Below are 17,684 nucleotides of genomic sequence, written 5' to 3'. Positions count from 1 at the left end.
ATTTTGATATTGTGGTTAGTTATAAACACTATTTCAATGTTTGCTACTGGCATAACACACCGAACGTGTAACCGTCGACAGTCATGTTGCATTCTGGGTAATGTAGTCGCCACATTTTTTACAACAAAGACTACATCGAACAAAAATATGATATTTCTGTTTCTTCTGCATAAAATGTGATGTTAACGTGCATCTCTGATGGAGGTAAGATCCTACTACAGGAGTGATACTTTTACTTGAGTACAGGACTTCAAAGTACTAGTTTCCAGCCGCCTGGTGATGTCAGACAGCGGCTGGGTCATTTGAAGGTCAGCAGCAGCGGAGGAGGTTCATGGAGAGTTCACTCGCATACATTAGGTAACACCATCGCTCGCTCTGACATAACTAGTATGAAGCAGGTTGAGTTGAGACATTCGTCAATAAAGAAAAAGAGATAAGAGGAAAGAAGTCCCGGGACTAACTTTGTTATGCTAAACAGCCGCCAGATCTGGATGCGTTCTCCGATGCAACATGCAAACACTTTCTGGCCGTGTGTGGGAAATATAGGTCTTGTTTCTGAGCGCACACGCCCCTTTGAATGCAACACAGGCATGTTTTACTCTTAAAACAACGTTTGCATCGAACTCCAAATAGGAAAGGAAAAAGCCCGCGCTGCTGTTTAGGATTGCACATGCGGACAACATTTCCACGCAGATCGTCGAGGAGACTGAAACCAGACCATGTTTGACTATGTGGAATTTCAAGCTTTCGGTCCCGGAGAAATCATGGACTTGTACACATCCTCCACCCCCAGCCCTGCATCGTGCATGCTGCAGGAGCAGGAGCCGGATTTGGCAGCCTTCTTCCCGGAGCTGATCGAGGCCGACTGGCAGCAGCACCGGTGCTCCCAATGTAGGTGAAAACTGATGTCAACATTTAAAACCGTGATGTGTTGCTGAATATATGGCCTCTTAAAATATCATGTTACCATGTCCCATTTTTTTTGCAATGTTGACCAAAATCTGTTTTCATATATTTGGGTTTGGGTTCACAGGAGGGTTTGCACAATGTGTGCTTGCCTATATTTTGAGCCCTCAAAAATGCTATTATAGAGCTATTACTTTTGCCACACATACATACATTTACTCTTTATAAGACTTCATCTAATAACTAAATATTTGTCCTGCATCTATTCATTTTCGACTGAATATTCAAGTGATTATGTGACTGTGGTCTGTTATTTACATTAAAGGTCAGTTGTTGTGCTAAGATAAGATAAAATAAGATGGACATTTCATTTATCCTGGGGGAACATATTCTGCAGTAGTTGCAGTGCAAAGTGGTTAAGTGTACAAATGTAAAAAAAGCTGCAAATCCAAAACATATTATCAACAGGATCATACAAATGTTACATTTTGGTAATCAGTCTTGCTGGGTTGCATATGGATATTTATTTATAACAATAGTGTTCCCCATTGGAATAGCAATTAAAAACATCAGGCTGCACTGATCTTATAGCTTACATACAGACATAGATACATCTACTGCAGTCTCTGTATGGCACATGTCATACAAGGTATTGCAATTCATTAAAAGTAATGCACACAACAAATAATAATATTGTAAAAATAAATAAAAAAAACTGTCAAAGATAATATACGATGACAAGTGATAGACATAAGAGGAGATACATCAAGTTGCAGCAATTATGCAATGAAAGGAATAGTTAAATAATTAAATGATGGTCACAAAGCAAAATTTAAATGAACAAATATACTTTTAATCCAAATATAGGCTAAATGTTAAGGTAGAATTTAGGTTTGCTTTTGAAGCAATCTCAATTGACACACAGGAGCTGCAAGACCATAATTCGCCTCAAAAACAAGTACAAATCAAACAAAATTATAAGAAAGTAAGTTTAATAAAGTATTTATTTGATTCATGACCTCTTTTGTGTCTAGCTGCCCACATATCACATTTTCTCCAAGAATTTATGAATGCTTTAATTTGTACTGGAAATGTTACTATTTCCTCTAATCATGTATGAAGGTCCTTACCTTTTACTTTAATATTTTATTTCAACCCCCTATTTAACAATTTAAGCAGAAATAATAAATGGTTTGAGTTTATTAATGTTATTTTAATAACTACAACCATGTCGGCATCCATTGCAAATAAGTTAGATACAGTTCAAACACAGATGCAATAAAAGAAGATATGTCTTCATAGTAGAACAGCAACTTTATATTGTTTTACAACCTATTTATGAATTGCTTTACACACTGATTATTTGTGCCAAAGAGGGGAAGTTAAAGTATAAGTTAAACAACCTATAAAGTGTGAGTTTTTATGGGGAGTTTCTCTGGCAGGAGTAAACTCAGCAGTAAACAGGGTGCTGTGCACGGAGCAGATCGTGACGTTGTGGTGGTCTGTGTTTGGGACGGGCGGTCAGTTTTGGGTCAATGTGAGTTCACTGGACGGTCACCGGCTCAGGAGGTCATAGGAGAGCCAGACTGCTGCCAGTGGTTGGAAGAAATACTATTTCCTTTACTTCAGTCGCAGGACAACAAATGTCAAAACAAAAACAACATTAAAAGTCCTTCATTATAAATTCTGCATTAAAAATATATTGAACAGAAGTAAAAGAAGCAAACTGTACTTGTTCTGCAGAACAATGCCCCTTTTGACTGATATATGCCGGTTATATGTGACATTACTAGATTGACTGAGTTATGAAAGAAGTAAAAGGTTCTGCTATGTAAATTCAGTTATTTGCCTTAACTCTTAACATTTGTGAAATAATAATGAATAATCAAAATAATTGTATCTCTTTGGACCTCCTAAACGTACAGACATACTGCTTATGCATCTCGAATTACAAAACAACAAAATGCAAATTCGTTTTTTTAATTTATAACACATTTTTTATTTAAATGTTTCAAATACCAGGGAGAAATAATGAATAATATACATTCACAAATAACCTAATCTGCATTGATTTGTTTAATACATTCATTTGGCATTTAAAAAAGGTGTTATCACTTTGGTTACCTCAAGCAAAAATACCATAAAATGTACTTAATTCTGCTCAAACACGAAGATTTGAAGATGTTACGCTTGTTTTGTCAGACATGACATTAAATGAAACGTCTTTAGGTTTTGGATTGTTGGTTAGACATGCAAGCAATTTAAAGAGGCACTTGGTTATAATGAAGTTATAATGAGCACATTTCACAACTTTTTATAGAATTGAAGGATAAGAGAACAATCAAGAAAATAAGTTAATATGTTGTTAAGGCTGCAACAGGACATTTCTGTATTGAATTTTGATTTATGAAGGTTGTAACCGTTGTAGTAAGCGAGATGCACAGGAAGGCTAAACAACACAAAAAGAGCCTCTGTCTAAATAGTAGTTTAACCACATAAAACATTCAGCAGTATGAAGCATCTCCAAAAAAGCTTTTACTCAACTGTAACTGATGTTGCCATGTCCTTATCTTTGAGGCTTCAAACTATTTACTCCCTGTTGCAACATTTTTTAGTGGATCTAATGTTTGACTCACACAATGCATTGTCACTTCCATCAAATAACACCAGCTAAATTGGGATGGGGGCAACCTTTCTCCCTTCCCCCCTAACCAAATTACTCACACAGCCCCCCCCACACACACACACACACACACACACACACACACACACTTTCCGTTTCTTCTCCCTCCCTCTCATCAGTCAGCTGGGCTTGTGGCATGCTCCTGCATTGTTTTGGGTTGGGAGAGCGCTCGGGCTGATGGGGGTGTCCTCGATTGACCCGCTGATTCCAGGTTCAATCAGAGGCCACGGGTGTGAGTGGATGTAGATGAGCAATTTTTCTCGTTTTGTCCCCCTTTTCAAAACGGCTTTCTTCGTTTTCTGTCAACGGTGAAGGTGATCAGGGAGCCAGCGGGGCGGCTGAGCGAGCCCCTCAGACTGGAGCAATTCTCCTCTCAAAAGTGGTTTTAAAGTGGGAGGGTACACCGGTCTGTTGTGAAATGAAACATTCAACTGGAAACATTGAGGTTAAAGCTGTGCTACAAAAGGTGCAGCTGTGTACGTTATGGAAAGCAAGTTCTACATTGAATACACTCAATAAACAACCTAAGATGACTCAACTCGGTCACCCTGTGATGTTTCAAAGACTGTTGATCTCCAGCTTTTCTGCCTGATTGCACGTTTCATTATATGTAAATTGAGTTACATATAATGACAACTATATGTAGCAAAAAAAATTGACAATTTTTTAATTGTGCTTATTTACCTTCCCAAAAAGAGATAGTGAGATTATTTTTGAGAAAGCTTTCCTATATTTTGGCCAAATGCACTTTTATTTACCTGAAATATACAGAAAATGCCATTAGCTCAGTAAAAGCATGAATGTGCTCAGCCGTGTTGAACGCATTATGAAATATGTTTTGTTAAAATTCATATATTTTCTGTAGTGGTGGAACTTTGACCTGATGTTAGTGTAGAGAAAACCTCTCTCTAGAAAGCCACACCGGGGATCTGCAGGTTACAGTTCGCAGTAAGCTACCATTTGATTTCTATGGACATTTGCGGTGGCTACTAACCTCAGCGAGCTTCACACTAAACATTTACATTTCTTTGCATTTCTATTAATTGTATGTTGTCATATTGTGTTTGCAGCCGTTGGAAGTCATAGCTCCAGCTCCAGTTCAGACGACCTGTTTGCCAGCCCTGCCTCCCCCCTGCCGCCCCCTCGCACTTACAAGCCCTGCTTTGTGTGTCAAGACAAATCCTCAGGCTACCATTATGGCGTCAGCGCCTGCGAGGGCTGCAAGGTAACATGTTCGGGTTCACATACATCTTCAATTACAAAGATAAATCACTGTTTCTCTTTTTTCAAATGTGTTTCATTATCTTAATCAAGCTGTTGTATCATTTTGGGATGAAACATGTTGAATTGAATGAAATGCACGTTTTATTATGTTCAGTTGCATTGTAGTGGCCCCACACTGAAGGATAATGGGTCAGATTTAGCAAATGACTGGCACCTCCCCACAATCATTGGGGTGTTACTGATTTGAGGCTGGTCTGAACAGATTATCTGCTCAAATGATCCTGCAGTATGAGGGGTTTACAGACATAATCCTAATTTTACAGACCGCACTGGAGTCTCCCTGATTTTAAATCGTGTATTGTGAACAGAAACAGAGATGTAATATTGATAAGAAACCCTCCATAGCCAATGAGAGTGAGCTGACCAGGAAGGGTAATCCCTCATCCCCCATCTGCATCTAACGGCCCGTCCACACAGCGGCGTGCGTTGACACTTCACCATTCACTTTGAATGGGGTGACGTCACTTTTCGCCAAACTGCATCGTGGGAAGCGACGCGTGGCTCGCTGCAAAAGTTGAGCAATGTTCAACTTTTGACGCCTCGGCAGAAGCATCAGCCAATCGAATCATATGCCAGTACAAGCTCTAGCCAATCAAACCGCTGCTTGTGTGTCAGGGGCGGGAGATTCATGTGATTGGTTGTTGGTCGAGTTTCAGACACGCCCGCCGGCAAGCTTCAACGCACGCTGCTGTGTGGACGGGCCGTAAGTGGTATGCCCCAGATGTCCTGTATTTTAACTTGTCAATGTTGGCTAACCTGCTTTTATATTACGCTAATGAAGAGAGCTAATGTTGACTACGCGTACAATTGAAAAAGTTGTGGATAACATCATCTGCATTTCCTCTTTTTCTGTCCATAACCAAGCTCAACAAATATTCTAGGTTACAGTTCAATATTTGTTTTAATCTGTTAAATCTGTAAAATCCTAAATTTACCAGGAAAGTATTGATTGCTGTATTTGCTCTGAAAAAACACCAACTCAATTACAGGGCCTGTACTTAGTCCGGATAACAAAATGTGTGTGAGCAGTCAGCATTACATTAACAGTGACCTCAAGACAACATTTACACACTATGGTGAATACTCAGATATTGGTTATTCTTTATTTGTATTTATGTAGTTTGTAGGTGTTATTTTTGAAAAAAAAATAAGATTTAGTCTGACTCAAATTTAAAACAAATCATGCTACCAATTTAACAGAAATGTCTAGTCCCAATTTGTTGAGATAGAATTACAATAAAATCCTTCTAGAGGTTTCTTAAAATATATTACATTATATATATTATATATTACATACATTATATATATATATATATATATAAATACATTAAAATATAAATATTTTACTTATTATCACATGATGTATTCTGGTCCCCAGAGTCACAGTATAAAGTATAAATGCATTTTTTCCTGTTTTGTCAGGAAATAAACTATCCCAGCAGTTTTCTCATACTCTATGCACTTAGTCATTTATTACATTACATTTCATTTAGCTGACGCTTTTATCCAAAGTGACTTACAATTACTGGGACATTCTCCCTGGAGTAACTAGGGGCTAAGTGCCTTACTCAAGGGCACAATAGTGGTGGTGTTCCTGGCGGGATTTGAACTCACAACCTTCCGATCTTCACCACACCTCACTATCCATTAGACCAGTGATTCTCAAACTTTTTTCAATAATGTACCCCCTTTGAAAGAAAAATTCAGCCAAGTACCCCCTGATCAGCGCAAAAACTATTTGTTAGGGAAGAAATGCCCATATAAAGAGGTACAGTACAGCACTGCACCATCAGTGTCTGATTTATTATAAGAACAACTTTGTAACTGAGAAACACTTAAATGCTACATTTCAAATGTTTACAATCCATCACTAAATTCATGGCAAACCAATTTTAACATCATGCAATAACACTAAGACGACATTAGTTGCATTGAACTGATCTTTTTAAGTACTTACAATATAGTGAGAAACATGGGCTTGTGCTTCACTGAGGACCTTTGTTATTCTCAGTGACAGGAAGGCCACTGCAGTTATTACACTTCGCGTTTTGAAATATGTGTAACTCTGTTAATATAAAACCCACACTGCTCAAACTTCGTTACTTTTCCTAAAATTGATTTTAGTGGTCCGCGTACCCCCATTTGAGAACCACTGCATTAGACCACCACTATCCCACAAATGTATATCTTCTCTTTACTCGTTGTTTACTCTGCAGGGCTTCTTCCGCCGCAGCGTGCAGAAGAACATGGTGTACACCTGCCATCGAGACCGAAACTGCATCATCAACAAGATCACCAGGAACCGCTGTCAGTACTGTCGGCTGCAGAGGTGCTTTGCAGCGGGAATGTCCAAGGAGTGTAAGTGTCTGATCCACTCTCAGAAGGACACATCCTCCTTGACCCCCTCTCATGCAGAAAACACAAGAAGGATTTATCTTGTCTTACAAAATGTGAATACATTCACTGCAAATGACTCCTTCAAGGACAGGGTAGATGGTAGATAGTGGACAATGGATAGTAGATGTCATTGATTAGAGTGAAGAAGATAATAGAGGTGACTCTAAGGTCAGTCAGTCACAAATGTAAATGATCAACTCAGGTTTATCACTTGTGTCTTGCATGTTAAAAACCTGATTCATGTGCAAGAAATACATATTTACCTGTACAGAAAAAAATAGCTATGGTCCGAATACACACTTTTTAACCTGTTAAGCCCCAAGCCTGTTTTTCAGGCCTCAGGCTCGAAAATGACATTCCCAGAACAAATGACTATATCTTCACTTCTAAAAGGGATAAATCAATTATCTTTTTTCTCAAAGTAATGATAAACCTGTGAGTTGGATGTAGAAAAGTCAGAATCAATATAGATTATTTTTATTTTAAAGTAAATTCAGATTGAACATAGTAAAAACATTTAAATTATAGTGTCCGTCCAAAAACAAAAAACATGACTCATAGTGAAAACCACCCTTGAATGATGGGATAATAGACTAGTAATAGGGCCTCTTAAATCAATCTAGCTATCTAAATTACAATCTACACTCACATCGTACTTTTACCGACTAACGTTTACAACATCCATCTCTTAGTGTGGTGTGACAAATATCAGCTGATCTGTTTTCAGAGGATGTCGCTTTAGAGGTCAATTCACATTTTGAGATGTACACTACAGTATAGGGTGTATATACTCCCAACTGACCCTTCACCCCCCACTATCACAGCTTGATTAACTCACTGAAATCTCTCTTAGCACTTTCAACTCTGAGTGTTCAGATACCAAAGTCAATGTGGGATAAATAAATTGTAACACAATGTTATCAAGCTGATTAAGGCCATTTTGAGATAATACCTGGATTATGTATCAATTAAAATATTTCACTGAGGTAACACCAGTAAATTCCACTAGACTTACATTGTATATTTATTTAATGTACACATTTGGCAGGATATGTTGCAATCTGCTGATGAATGCTGCTGTATAGTGTATAACACAGGATTAATTTTTCATTAGACAATGATCTTGTTACCGCCTCACTCACAGCCTGTCGATGTATTCTGTTACAGTGGTAAAGCCAAAGTCCAGCTACTGCAACCCGGTTAAATGATTAAATACCTTTTCTATTGTTAGATAGGGTAAAAAAATATCTTAAAAGGTTCATTTGCCAATTTCAATCAAAGATCGCAGCCTAATATCTCACATATCAATACTCTTACCTTTTTGGACACCAACTAATACATCCTTTTTTAAATCAAGCACCTTTATCAGCCTTATCTGGGAAATTATACCATTTATCTTCTTTTTTTATACATTTGCACTCTGCTTAAAAACACTGTAAATCTACTTCAGATGTTTGGATAACATGATTTGGAAACAAGCCTGCACAGACCATACTGAAATCTTATTTTACAAATAATATGATACTGATTCTATAAGACAAGCCTAATCTTTAATACTGGATTAAAACAGAATAAATAGAGACCTTACAAAAATCTTCTCAGCATTGGAATATTGATTTAGAATTTGAAAAGACCTTTTCAAGTATTCATTTTTAAATAACTCACTAAGAAGCTCTCAGTGAACTCGAGCTGCAGCAGTGCCTCGAGTGCACAAAGAAACAAAGTAATCGACCTAGATAACAGAGTGTGTTATGTGGGGGAAGGCAGCGATAGGGCAGCAGTGAAGGATCCTCCCATCCACATTGTCTGTTGTTGCCGCTCCACACTCACGTTACATAAATACATCACATGTAGCAGGCAGGTGGATGCTATGTAACTGCTTCGGTCTACAGCCAGTGTGTAATGTGATCGCTCTTGGAGTGTTTACACAATGATGATTGAATGTAGGGCATTTGGAGATGAAGAGGTGGAGGTGGCGAGGGAGGCAGAGACGGAGGTGTTGCATAATCCTGAGATATCTGACATGTGTGTGCCTGCCTGAGCCAAGTCATCGGGACTCGCTGAAACGTGTTCACACCGTTAGTGGAGTGGTTATGAAAGACTAACCTAGTTACGCTGTGTTTGCCTGCTTCACATGCTCCCTCGAGAAACCCTTAATCCACACAGTTTACTTCCAGCTGATTTTTCAACCAGAGAAAGAGTTTCGCTGAACACTGTTGACAGTCATGTCTAGAGGCTTTAACCCTGTAAAGCCCAAATTAATCCTCATCCTATTTACACATTCCACTAAATTCACACAACCTGGTCTGGCAAGACTGTTATCGTTCATACTTAAAGGACCCATTGACAAAGTAAATGTGATCTTTAGAAAGATTTACAGCTTTTATGTTATTTGGTGTGTTCTTTGACACAGTTGCTATTTAGTGTCCTGCCATATTTTAGGTCAAAATTTGGCAGCATAAAAGCAATTCAGTATAATTTACAGAAACGTGTTGTCTCTATAAAAGATGGATGATGCAATGATGAGTTGAATAAATCAATTAGTTGATGGACAGGAAAATGTTTGGCAAATGAAACACAAATGGCAGGAAATGCTGTTTTCAGCTTGTTACATTTGGAGATTTCCTTCCTTTCACTTTTTCATTTTATATACAAGATAACACATTAAGACATCACCCTGGACTTGAGAAACTGAGATGGAAATGTTTCACTCTGCTGTGAGCGATTAAATACTTCTATCTTTTTTTATTATTTCACATGATGTTTATATGTATTTTTTACGAATGTTGTGCATATCACTTGTTGTCATTACTTTCAACAATGTTTTTTTCTTATAAAGAAGAAGTGTTTTAGAAAGGGTTGAATATCATTCATCAGTGTAAAATAAAGTACCATTGTTTGAACTGTTATTATGCCTTTTAGTTATTTTTTAAATGTCTTATAATCTGCGTGGTTCTTTTCCTCAGCAGTGAGAAACGACAGGAGCACCCGGAAGGGGAAGAAGGAGGCGGTGAAGATGACCATCATGGAGACGTACGAGCTGACGGCGGAGCTCGGCCTGATTGTGGAGAAGATCTGCAGAGCTCACAGAGAGACCTTCCCCTCTCTCTGCCAGCTGGGGAAATACACCACAGTGAGTCAACACACCAGACCTGACTGTTCAAATTACATTTGCAGAAAGGGAAAATATGTCCAGTGGTTTCTTTAATCAAGGTATGCATTTTAAGGATTAGCAAGTCTAAGTATGGTAGTTCATTTTTGACAGAAGATTTCACAACACTTTATTCTATGGGTCAGTCATTTTCTAAAAATAATCTTAGGTTACCCTAAAATAGGAATATAGTTTGGTATTAATATTAAAGAAAATAAACACAATGTATTTAAGATAGGATATAGTTGAGAGGAAGTTGATTTCCTTGAAGTAATTGCTCAATTTAAACACAAATGGCAAATGTGTTCTTGTCTTGTTTATTTTCCTGTTGACACATTTCCCATTCTGGCTTGTTCAGCATCATTGACTGAAATAGGCTCTAAATAATCAGAACTTTGCGGCATTGTTTTAAGCCGCCCCAAAAGTCAAATTGTGTTAGTCAGTATTTGCGTAAGGACATGTTTGTTCTCATGCAATATGTATTTTAAAGCATAAGATATCTCATGGAACAATAAGCACAGAACAAATCACAATGGTCATGCAAACTGGGTCACACAACAGGAATAACCCCACCTCGCGAGAAAAACACAAAACTCCCTGCCGTTGCACAACACAGTGATCCATCTGGCATAATGTGTCTGGGTGTGCCCTCTTTACAAATAAATGAATGGTTTTCACATCACATGTTTGTGGTTCGACAATTCCGTAGAACTGAGAGAACGTTGGACGTGAAAACAGGAAGTACAGAAGGATTAAAAAACGTCAGTATATCAGTATAGCTCTGAGTGTTGTCAAATGCTAAATGGCTATAATAAATCCCTCAAAATGATTTTTTATCTTTAATACCACGTGTAGAGGTTAGTTAAACAAAAAAATGTAAATTGTATGTAATTTCATTCTTTGTACGTTTTTTACAATATTTGAAATGACTATGTTTATGTTAAGGATGTTGCTGGCAGGGACCCTTAGTGAATTATCACCTGACTGTGGTATCTTTCAACTCATTATGTTGGTGGTATGGCATAAACTGTTTTAGTTTAGCTTGCATCAGTTTTAAGAAAAATAAAATCAATAAAACCTCCTCTATTGCTTTGTCTATGTTCATCTAATTTACTCAACTGTAGATGTATTTAGAAAAGACCACATACCATTATCAAGCAATGAAAACAGCATGTTTTGCAAGTCATTTGGAATTATATTTCTATTAACATCATGTATTTTAACGCCTTTAAGTTGGGTTCCTGAATCCTACATCTTCCCTTTAACAACAAACATATTTTGTTGTCGTTAATCCAGAACTCCAGCTGCGACCACAGAATCCAGCTGGACCTCGGGCTGTGGGACAAGTTCAGCGAGCTCGCCACCAAGTGCATCATCAAGGTGGTGGAGTTTGCCAAGCGAGTGCCTGGATTCACCGGCCTGACCATCGCTGACCAGATCACTCTGCTAAAAACTGCATGCCTGGACATCCTGGTACACCTAACAATAACTTCCTATAACAGAGAGCTGTTCACAGTTTTGTTGAACTCACACCCACAAAAGATGTGCTTGAACTGAGTGACCTGAATTTCTCTTTCTGCACATGTTCACATATACACAGCTCCTTCTGCTCCTTTACACCTTCTGTGGATTATGACTCGAGGCATCAGCTGACATGCCAAACACAGACTGACAGGCCATCTGGCAGACTGCGGCCCTTTAGACTGTGTCACATGTTTCATTCCTTCTTATCCTCCCTCCATTATGCACTGCTTATTCGCTTTGTCACCCTCACCACCGCCCTGATCTTTTACTCTGACACTGACTTTCAGCATCGGGGTAATTCCATGTAGCATCTCTAGCTCTGCAGAGTTTCATTTTCACAAATGTTTCATTCTGGCACTTCTCGTGTTCTCCTCGTTTGCTCTACATGTTTGTAACTCTGTCCCTGGCACCGTGCATCACTGTAAACACAGAATAAGTCATCCTGCAACAAAACACAACATATCCAGTGTGCCATGCATGCTTCCATGATTTGTATTTAATGTTATTTATCAGGGGCGTTGCACAGTAATACAAATTCATTAATTGAGCTACGTTTTATGTTTGAATGGCCATGCCTGAATTAGGAACCTTCTATGATGACTGATTAATACACAATCTGAAGACAAAAAACAGGAATATGCTAACAAAGGTTGTTAGGTGGAGTCTTGAAGACTTGTTTTATTTCTGTTTAAGTAAAACAGAATGACAGAATGTAATAAATTAAACAATATACAAAATAAATTAGATACACAAGCATAGTTCTTTTTCAGTGGTTGAAAAGGGCTCAAACATTATTTTCTAAAACAAACAGATTAAGAAATTGTGTATTTGTCAAGGTGACATCTACTGGGTGGAGCATAGCCGCTTAAATTCATCTGCTGTTCGCTGATTTGATTTGCTATTAATCCTGGAAAAAATATACAAATGAATGTGATGCAGAAGCAAACATGTCTCCAAGATAGAAGTAATTTGAATGTTTTTTAAAGCCTTTGAAGCCTGTCTCATCACAATACCTGTCATGTTTCATCATAGCGATCAATGCATTGCTACCTGATACTTGTTCCACTGTTGAACACATACACATTTATATAATCAGTTTTTCTTCTTTCTTGCTCTTACCTTCTTCCATTCAGATCCTGAGGATTTGTACTCGCTACACTCCGGGCCAGGACACCATGACCTTCTCCGACGGGCTGACCCTGACCCGCACTCAGATCCATAACGCTGGATTTGGACCGCTGACAGATCAGGTTTTCACGTTTGCGGACCAGCTGCTGCCCCTGCAGATGGACGACACGGAGAGCGGCCTTCTCAGCGCCATCTGTCTTGTCTCTGGAGGTACTGGAGCTCAGAGGAGAATACAGCCTAGCTCCTACAGAGAAAAGGAATACATCTAAGCTATTGTAAGTTTCGTTTAACATCTGTCTTTCCTGTTTGTCTGAACAGACCGACAGGATCTGGAGGAGCCGTCTAAGGTGGAGGTGCTGCAGGAGCCGCTGCTGGAGGCGCTGAAGATTTACTCCCGTAAGCGGCGGCCCAGCATGCCCCTGATGTTCCCTAAAGCCCTCATGAAGATCACAGACCTGCGCAGCATCAGCGCCAAAGGTCAGCATTGCACTGCTAAATGATCATTCTTTTTTCGTCTCCTATGATTTCAATGATACACAGTAATAACTTAAATACTAAGATCTGCAATGGTAGTATATTTGGGTCACTATACTGTTTTGTTGGTCTGGCCCAGTGTAGGGTCATAAAGAGTTTTGATTCGATGCTAAAAAGAAATGTATCATTATGACACACTCATGCTAATTCCAGAAGGGCCGACATCAGCAACCTGTGTCGTCAGCGTAATGGCGCTTTATCCAACAATACGACAACGTGATTAGAATATTGTCTTTATAAAAGGAGCCGCTGTTCTCTGATAGGCTGTTCTCAACTAACTGCCAAGCAAAGGCTAGCAGATTCATGAAGGAGATTTCAATATAGGTGAAGGGGGGAAGATGTGCAAGCACAGTGCAGGTTGTTTGTTTACTAGAAAGGTCATGTGTTTCATGGAGTGAGGAGTCACAGTCTAAAAAACTAAATTACTAAATTCAAACCACAGCAGCAGGCGCATCCATATTGGTGAATCACATGAGAAAGAGGCAACATGTTAACACAGCAGGAAAAACCTAGAAGTGGAAACCTGTATATATTATATGAGTGATTATATAAATTATTCAAGGTTAAAGTATACATTGATATTGTATGTTAACATATATTAAGATGTAAAAAGAAAGAAACATTTTTTGAGAAGGGGTCGGTTTAAATAAGTGTAAACTTCTTCCGACCCCTTTTCGGACGTGTAATTAGCTAAAGTTTTGTTGTTTATTGATATCAGACAATGATACTACAGATTATTCAATTATTAATTAAATATTTCGTTTTGTTATTGCATTCATTTGTATAGTACTGTATCATGTCTGTATCATCTTTTGTTTCATTTGTATTTTCTTTGGTTTTACACGCTCGAAAAAAATAAATAAACTAAACTAAACTAAACCCTTCAACTGCACAAAAGTATCTGTCAGTATGTGTTCTATGTAAAACACATTTCCATTTCCACAGGCGCTGAGAGGGTGGTGACTTTAAAGCTGGAGATCCCGGGCTCCATGCCACCTCTGATCGAGGAGATGCTGGAGGATCTGGAGAAAAACTGTGAGGGGAGCAGAGAGGAGCCGAACACCAGCCAGCACACACACACACCGACTGCTCTCAGCACATGACTTCTTACTTTGAAGTCACGGCAAGAACATTGGCTCCCGTACTCCCTCCCAGAGAAAACGCTAACAATATAAACTAAAGATGCAGTCCAGGTGGTTATAGTGTCTTACCTCAGTTTCACAGATCGGTTTGCAAACGCTCCACTTGTGTTTGTCTGAAGAAGAGATTCAGTTGTTACACTAACGACTACGCTGATGAACGAAGAGCTAATTTGTGCTTCAAAGGGGGAAAAGAGAATGATGCAGTAATGTATTCATTTGTATCACATTTTCATTCTTTTAACCCCTTCTGACAGACACCTCATAACCACTGGAAATCACACAGGTTTCTACTGTATTTATATTTGCATGAGTTATCACATGGATTAATTTTTACCTCATTAAGTAACAACAGCTTTAGCTTTAGTGTAGCAAATTAGTAAACAAATGGATTTAAAATGCCTACTTTTACTCCCTAAACATGTTAGAAGAAAACGAGCAGATTTATCCGCACAAAAGGGAACAGTTTAAAAGCAAAAACGTTTTTTCTCAGAGTTGAATGTTCATATCTTACATTAACAAAAATCACAAATATGTGTATATATCATAGACTGTATGGTATATATATATGCCGACTTGATATAGGAAAATAGTAAATACAGAGAACTGCTTAGCTTTGAACAAAACTAAATAAGCTGAAGATGGACCTGAGAGCAGAATGTACTGCTAATAAAGGAAACACATGCACATGATAGTTTGAGGTTTATGAAGTTATTGAATTTAGTGTTGGAAATTAGCTAAAATATATTGATTAATGGTATGATTAAGACGGTATTGCAGATATTGTATTGTAAATATTGTGCAATTTGTAGTTTTCAGTTGTAAAGAGGTTTCTTAATTTGCTTGTTAACTATCTATTTGCACATGTTTTCCTAATATACTGTGCATTGAGCTCTCAGTCACCATAAAAACGACATAGTTACTACAAAACTGTTTAAGTGATCAAACAATTCAAATCAGCAAAATGATTGTAGCACAACAGAAGTTATAGGTAAAATAGGATACATTGCATTGTGGGATTGTCTGCAATCGCTACACATGTTTTTTGTGGCATGTTTTTTGAGCCCTATATAATGCGCTCATTATACACTTAGAGTTCAGAGTTTATTCAAATACAATGGCAAAGGGCTCATGTAGAGCGCTTTATATTAAATTGTGAGTGACGCTGGTACCCTTTGACCCCTCAGTGACTCTAGGACATCCCTGCCCTCACTCAAGAAAAAGTCCTGCACGTGACCTTTCAAAAAAACACACCTTTTTTGTTTTCACATCTTAATTTTGTACACATCTATTACAAAGAACAAACTAGACATTAATTATTGAGGTACTGATTGGAGGATTTTGGATTGTCAGGCCCAGACTAGCTGTTTCTCTCTATTTCCAGTCTTTATACTGACCGTAACTAAGCTAAGCTAAGCTTGTGGTATCAATATACTCAACCAACTCTCAGCAAGAATGAAATAAAACATGTTTCCCAAACTGTAACTAATATTAAGAGCTTTTCGCTCAACAGTGTCAGTGTTTACGGTGTAACTTTTCCTGGACCACTTTTGGTAAATGTTTTGGCTGGAGATCTGCTTAGTTGTTTTACACTATCAACACCATTTCATTCTTTCACACATTTTCTAAATGCAACGTTTTAAACCAAGGTCACATATCTGCAGTTATTGGTTTGACTGGATATTGTTCAAAATGATGGCGATCTAAATCAATGATAAAATATACTTTGTATATACTTTTGAGTTCTATATCAACATGTGTTCTCCAAACCATTTTTTTCCTTTAACACAAACAACATATTTTAAAATGCATCTGTGTTGGATATTGTCTTATCATAGATAGTCATACATTAGTTCTGTGCCTATGTACCTCGGAAATGATACTAATAAAACACTTGCAACATTAGGAAAAGGATAGTCGACAGCTTAGTAAAAAAAAGCTACACATACAGTGGTTTTTTGTCATAGATGGCAAAGCGAATGAGACTTATAAATACAACTTTATTGACATTTGTTCCTCAAAAATGTACATTCCATGAAACAGAAGAATGTTTAATTGTATTAAATATCTAATGTATGTAACAAAGCAGGCAGCCTGTTTACTGTAAGAACTCATGTGCCTACTCTTAATGTGCCAATTTCTCTCATATCTTGGAATTTGACATACTCTACCAATGTAACCTGGACCATTTATTCAGATTTCGTTATGTTTTTGTTGGTCTATTAAAGTGTTGTGTACTTTTCACTGAAGCTGCTAGTTTTGTAATTTCTGAGCCTTGAGGATGTTAGCGGTCTGCTCGTCTTCATTCGAAAGTCAGGACCATACTGCCCCCTGTGGTCCCTGTAAGGAAACTGCACTGCAGCACAGTTAATGGGGACAATGAAAACAACAAATCACTTTTTTAATTGTATCTGTTCATGGGTCAAATAAATCCAGATGTACAGAAGAAGAAGCTAATTGTACTGTTGTGATAGTGGATGATTTGTGGCTTCGCAAATATTTCAAATACATTTATCTAAGTTTCCAAAACTCAGTCAGTAAACATTAAACAAGAAATACTTTGGTAAATGGTATTAATTTCCTTTAAGTAACATTTCTAAGTAACTGTAGTAAAAACCCTGCATTCAAGTTCTTACCTAAGTAAACATAGGCAAGACATATGAATAAAAGCATAAACATTCTTGCAGTACAACTATTTATTGTACAAAATGGCGTTCATAATTCTAAGTATGTTATATTATTGTGTAATGTACACTGAGTTACTGAGTTTAAGTATGTTGAAGCTGGTGAAGTTTAAATGTTGCCTGCTTTACTGCCGTGTAGCTGGTCAATTTCTCCTTGTGGATTAATAAAGTCACATTTTAATCTAAAATGATGCAAAATAATGAATTTGTTGAATCCATTTTGCATTTTTATTTGAAATCACTTAAGTGATCAA

General features: G+C 37.8%; 1 protein-coding gene across 2 annotated transcripts; it reads left to right on the top strand.

The window, feature by feature from the left end:
- Positions 1-358: 358 nt before the first annotated feature.
- On the top strand, positions 359-16,995 carry LOC117461601 (retinoic acid receptor beta-like). Of its 2 annotated transcripts, none has more exons than XM_034103541.2 (8): positions 359-891; positions 4,660-4,814; positions 7,090-7,231; positions 10,240-10,403; positions 11,718-11,894; positions 13,079-13,283; positions 13,392-13,550; positions 14,553-16,995. In XM_034103541.2, the coding sequence occupies exons 1-8, from the start codon at positions 720-722 to the stop codon at positions 14,708-14,710; spliced, it is 1,332 nt and encodes a 443-aa protein (XP_033959432.1). In that variant the 5' UTR covers positions 359-719; the 3' UTR covers positions 14,711-16,995. The 2 variants fall into 2 exon arrangements, with proteins under 2 accessions (XP_033959432.1, XP_033959431.1); XM_034103540.2 differs by having other exon boundaries at positions 10,237-10,403.
- Positions 16,996-17,684: the final 689 nt, after the last annotated feature.

This window comes from Pseudochaenichthys georgianus, chromosome 16 (assembly GCF_902827115.2).
Source record: "Pseudochaenichthys georgianus chromosome 16, fPseGeo1.2, whole genome shotgun sequence".
Classification (NCBI taxonomy): Eukaryota; Metazoa; Chordata; class Actinopteri; order Perciformes; family Channichthyidae; genus Pseudochaenichthys; species Pseudochaenichthys georgianus.
This window is presented reverse-complemented; position numbering and strand designations above follow the sequence as displayed.

Excerpts from the sequence above, each read along its gene's own strand:
- LOC117461601 (XM_034103540.2), top strand. The coding sequence starts at position 720 with ATGTTTGACTATGTGGAATTTCAAGCTTTCGGTCCCGGAGAAATCATG. Across the intron at positions 10,404-11,717 it reads AGCTGGGGAAATACACCACA|AACTCCAGCTGCGACCACAG; the intron begins GTGAGTCAACAC and ends TCGTTAATCCAG. Across the intron at positions 13,551-14,552 it reads GCGCAGCATCAGCGCCAAAG|GCGCTGAGAGGGTGGTGACT; the intron begins GTCAGCATTGCA and ends CCATTTCCACAG.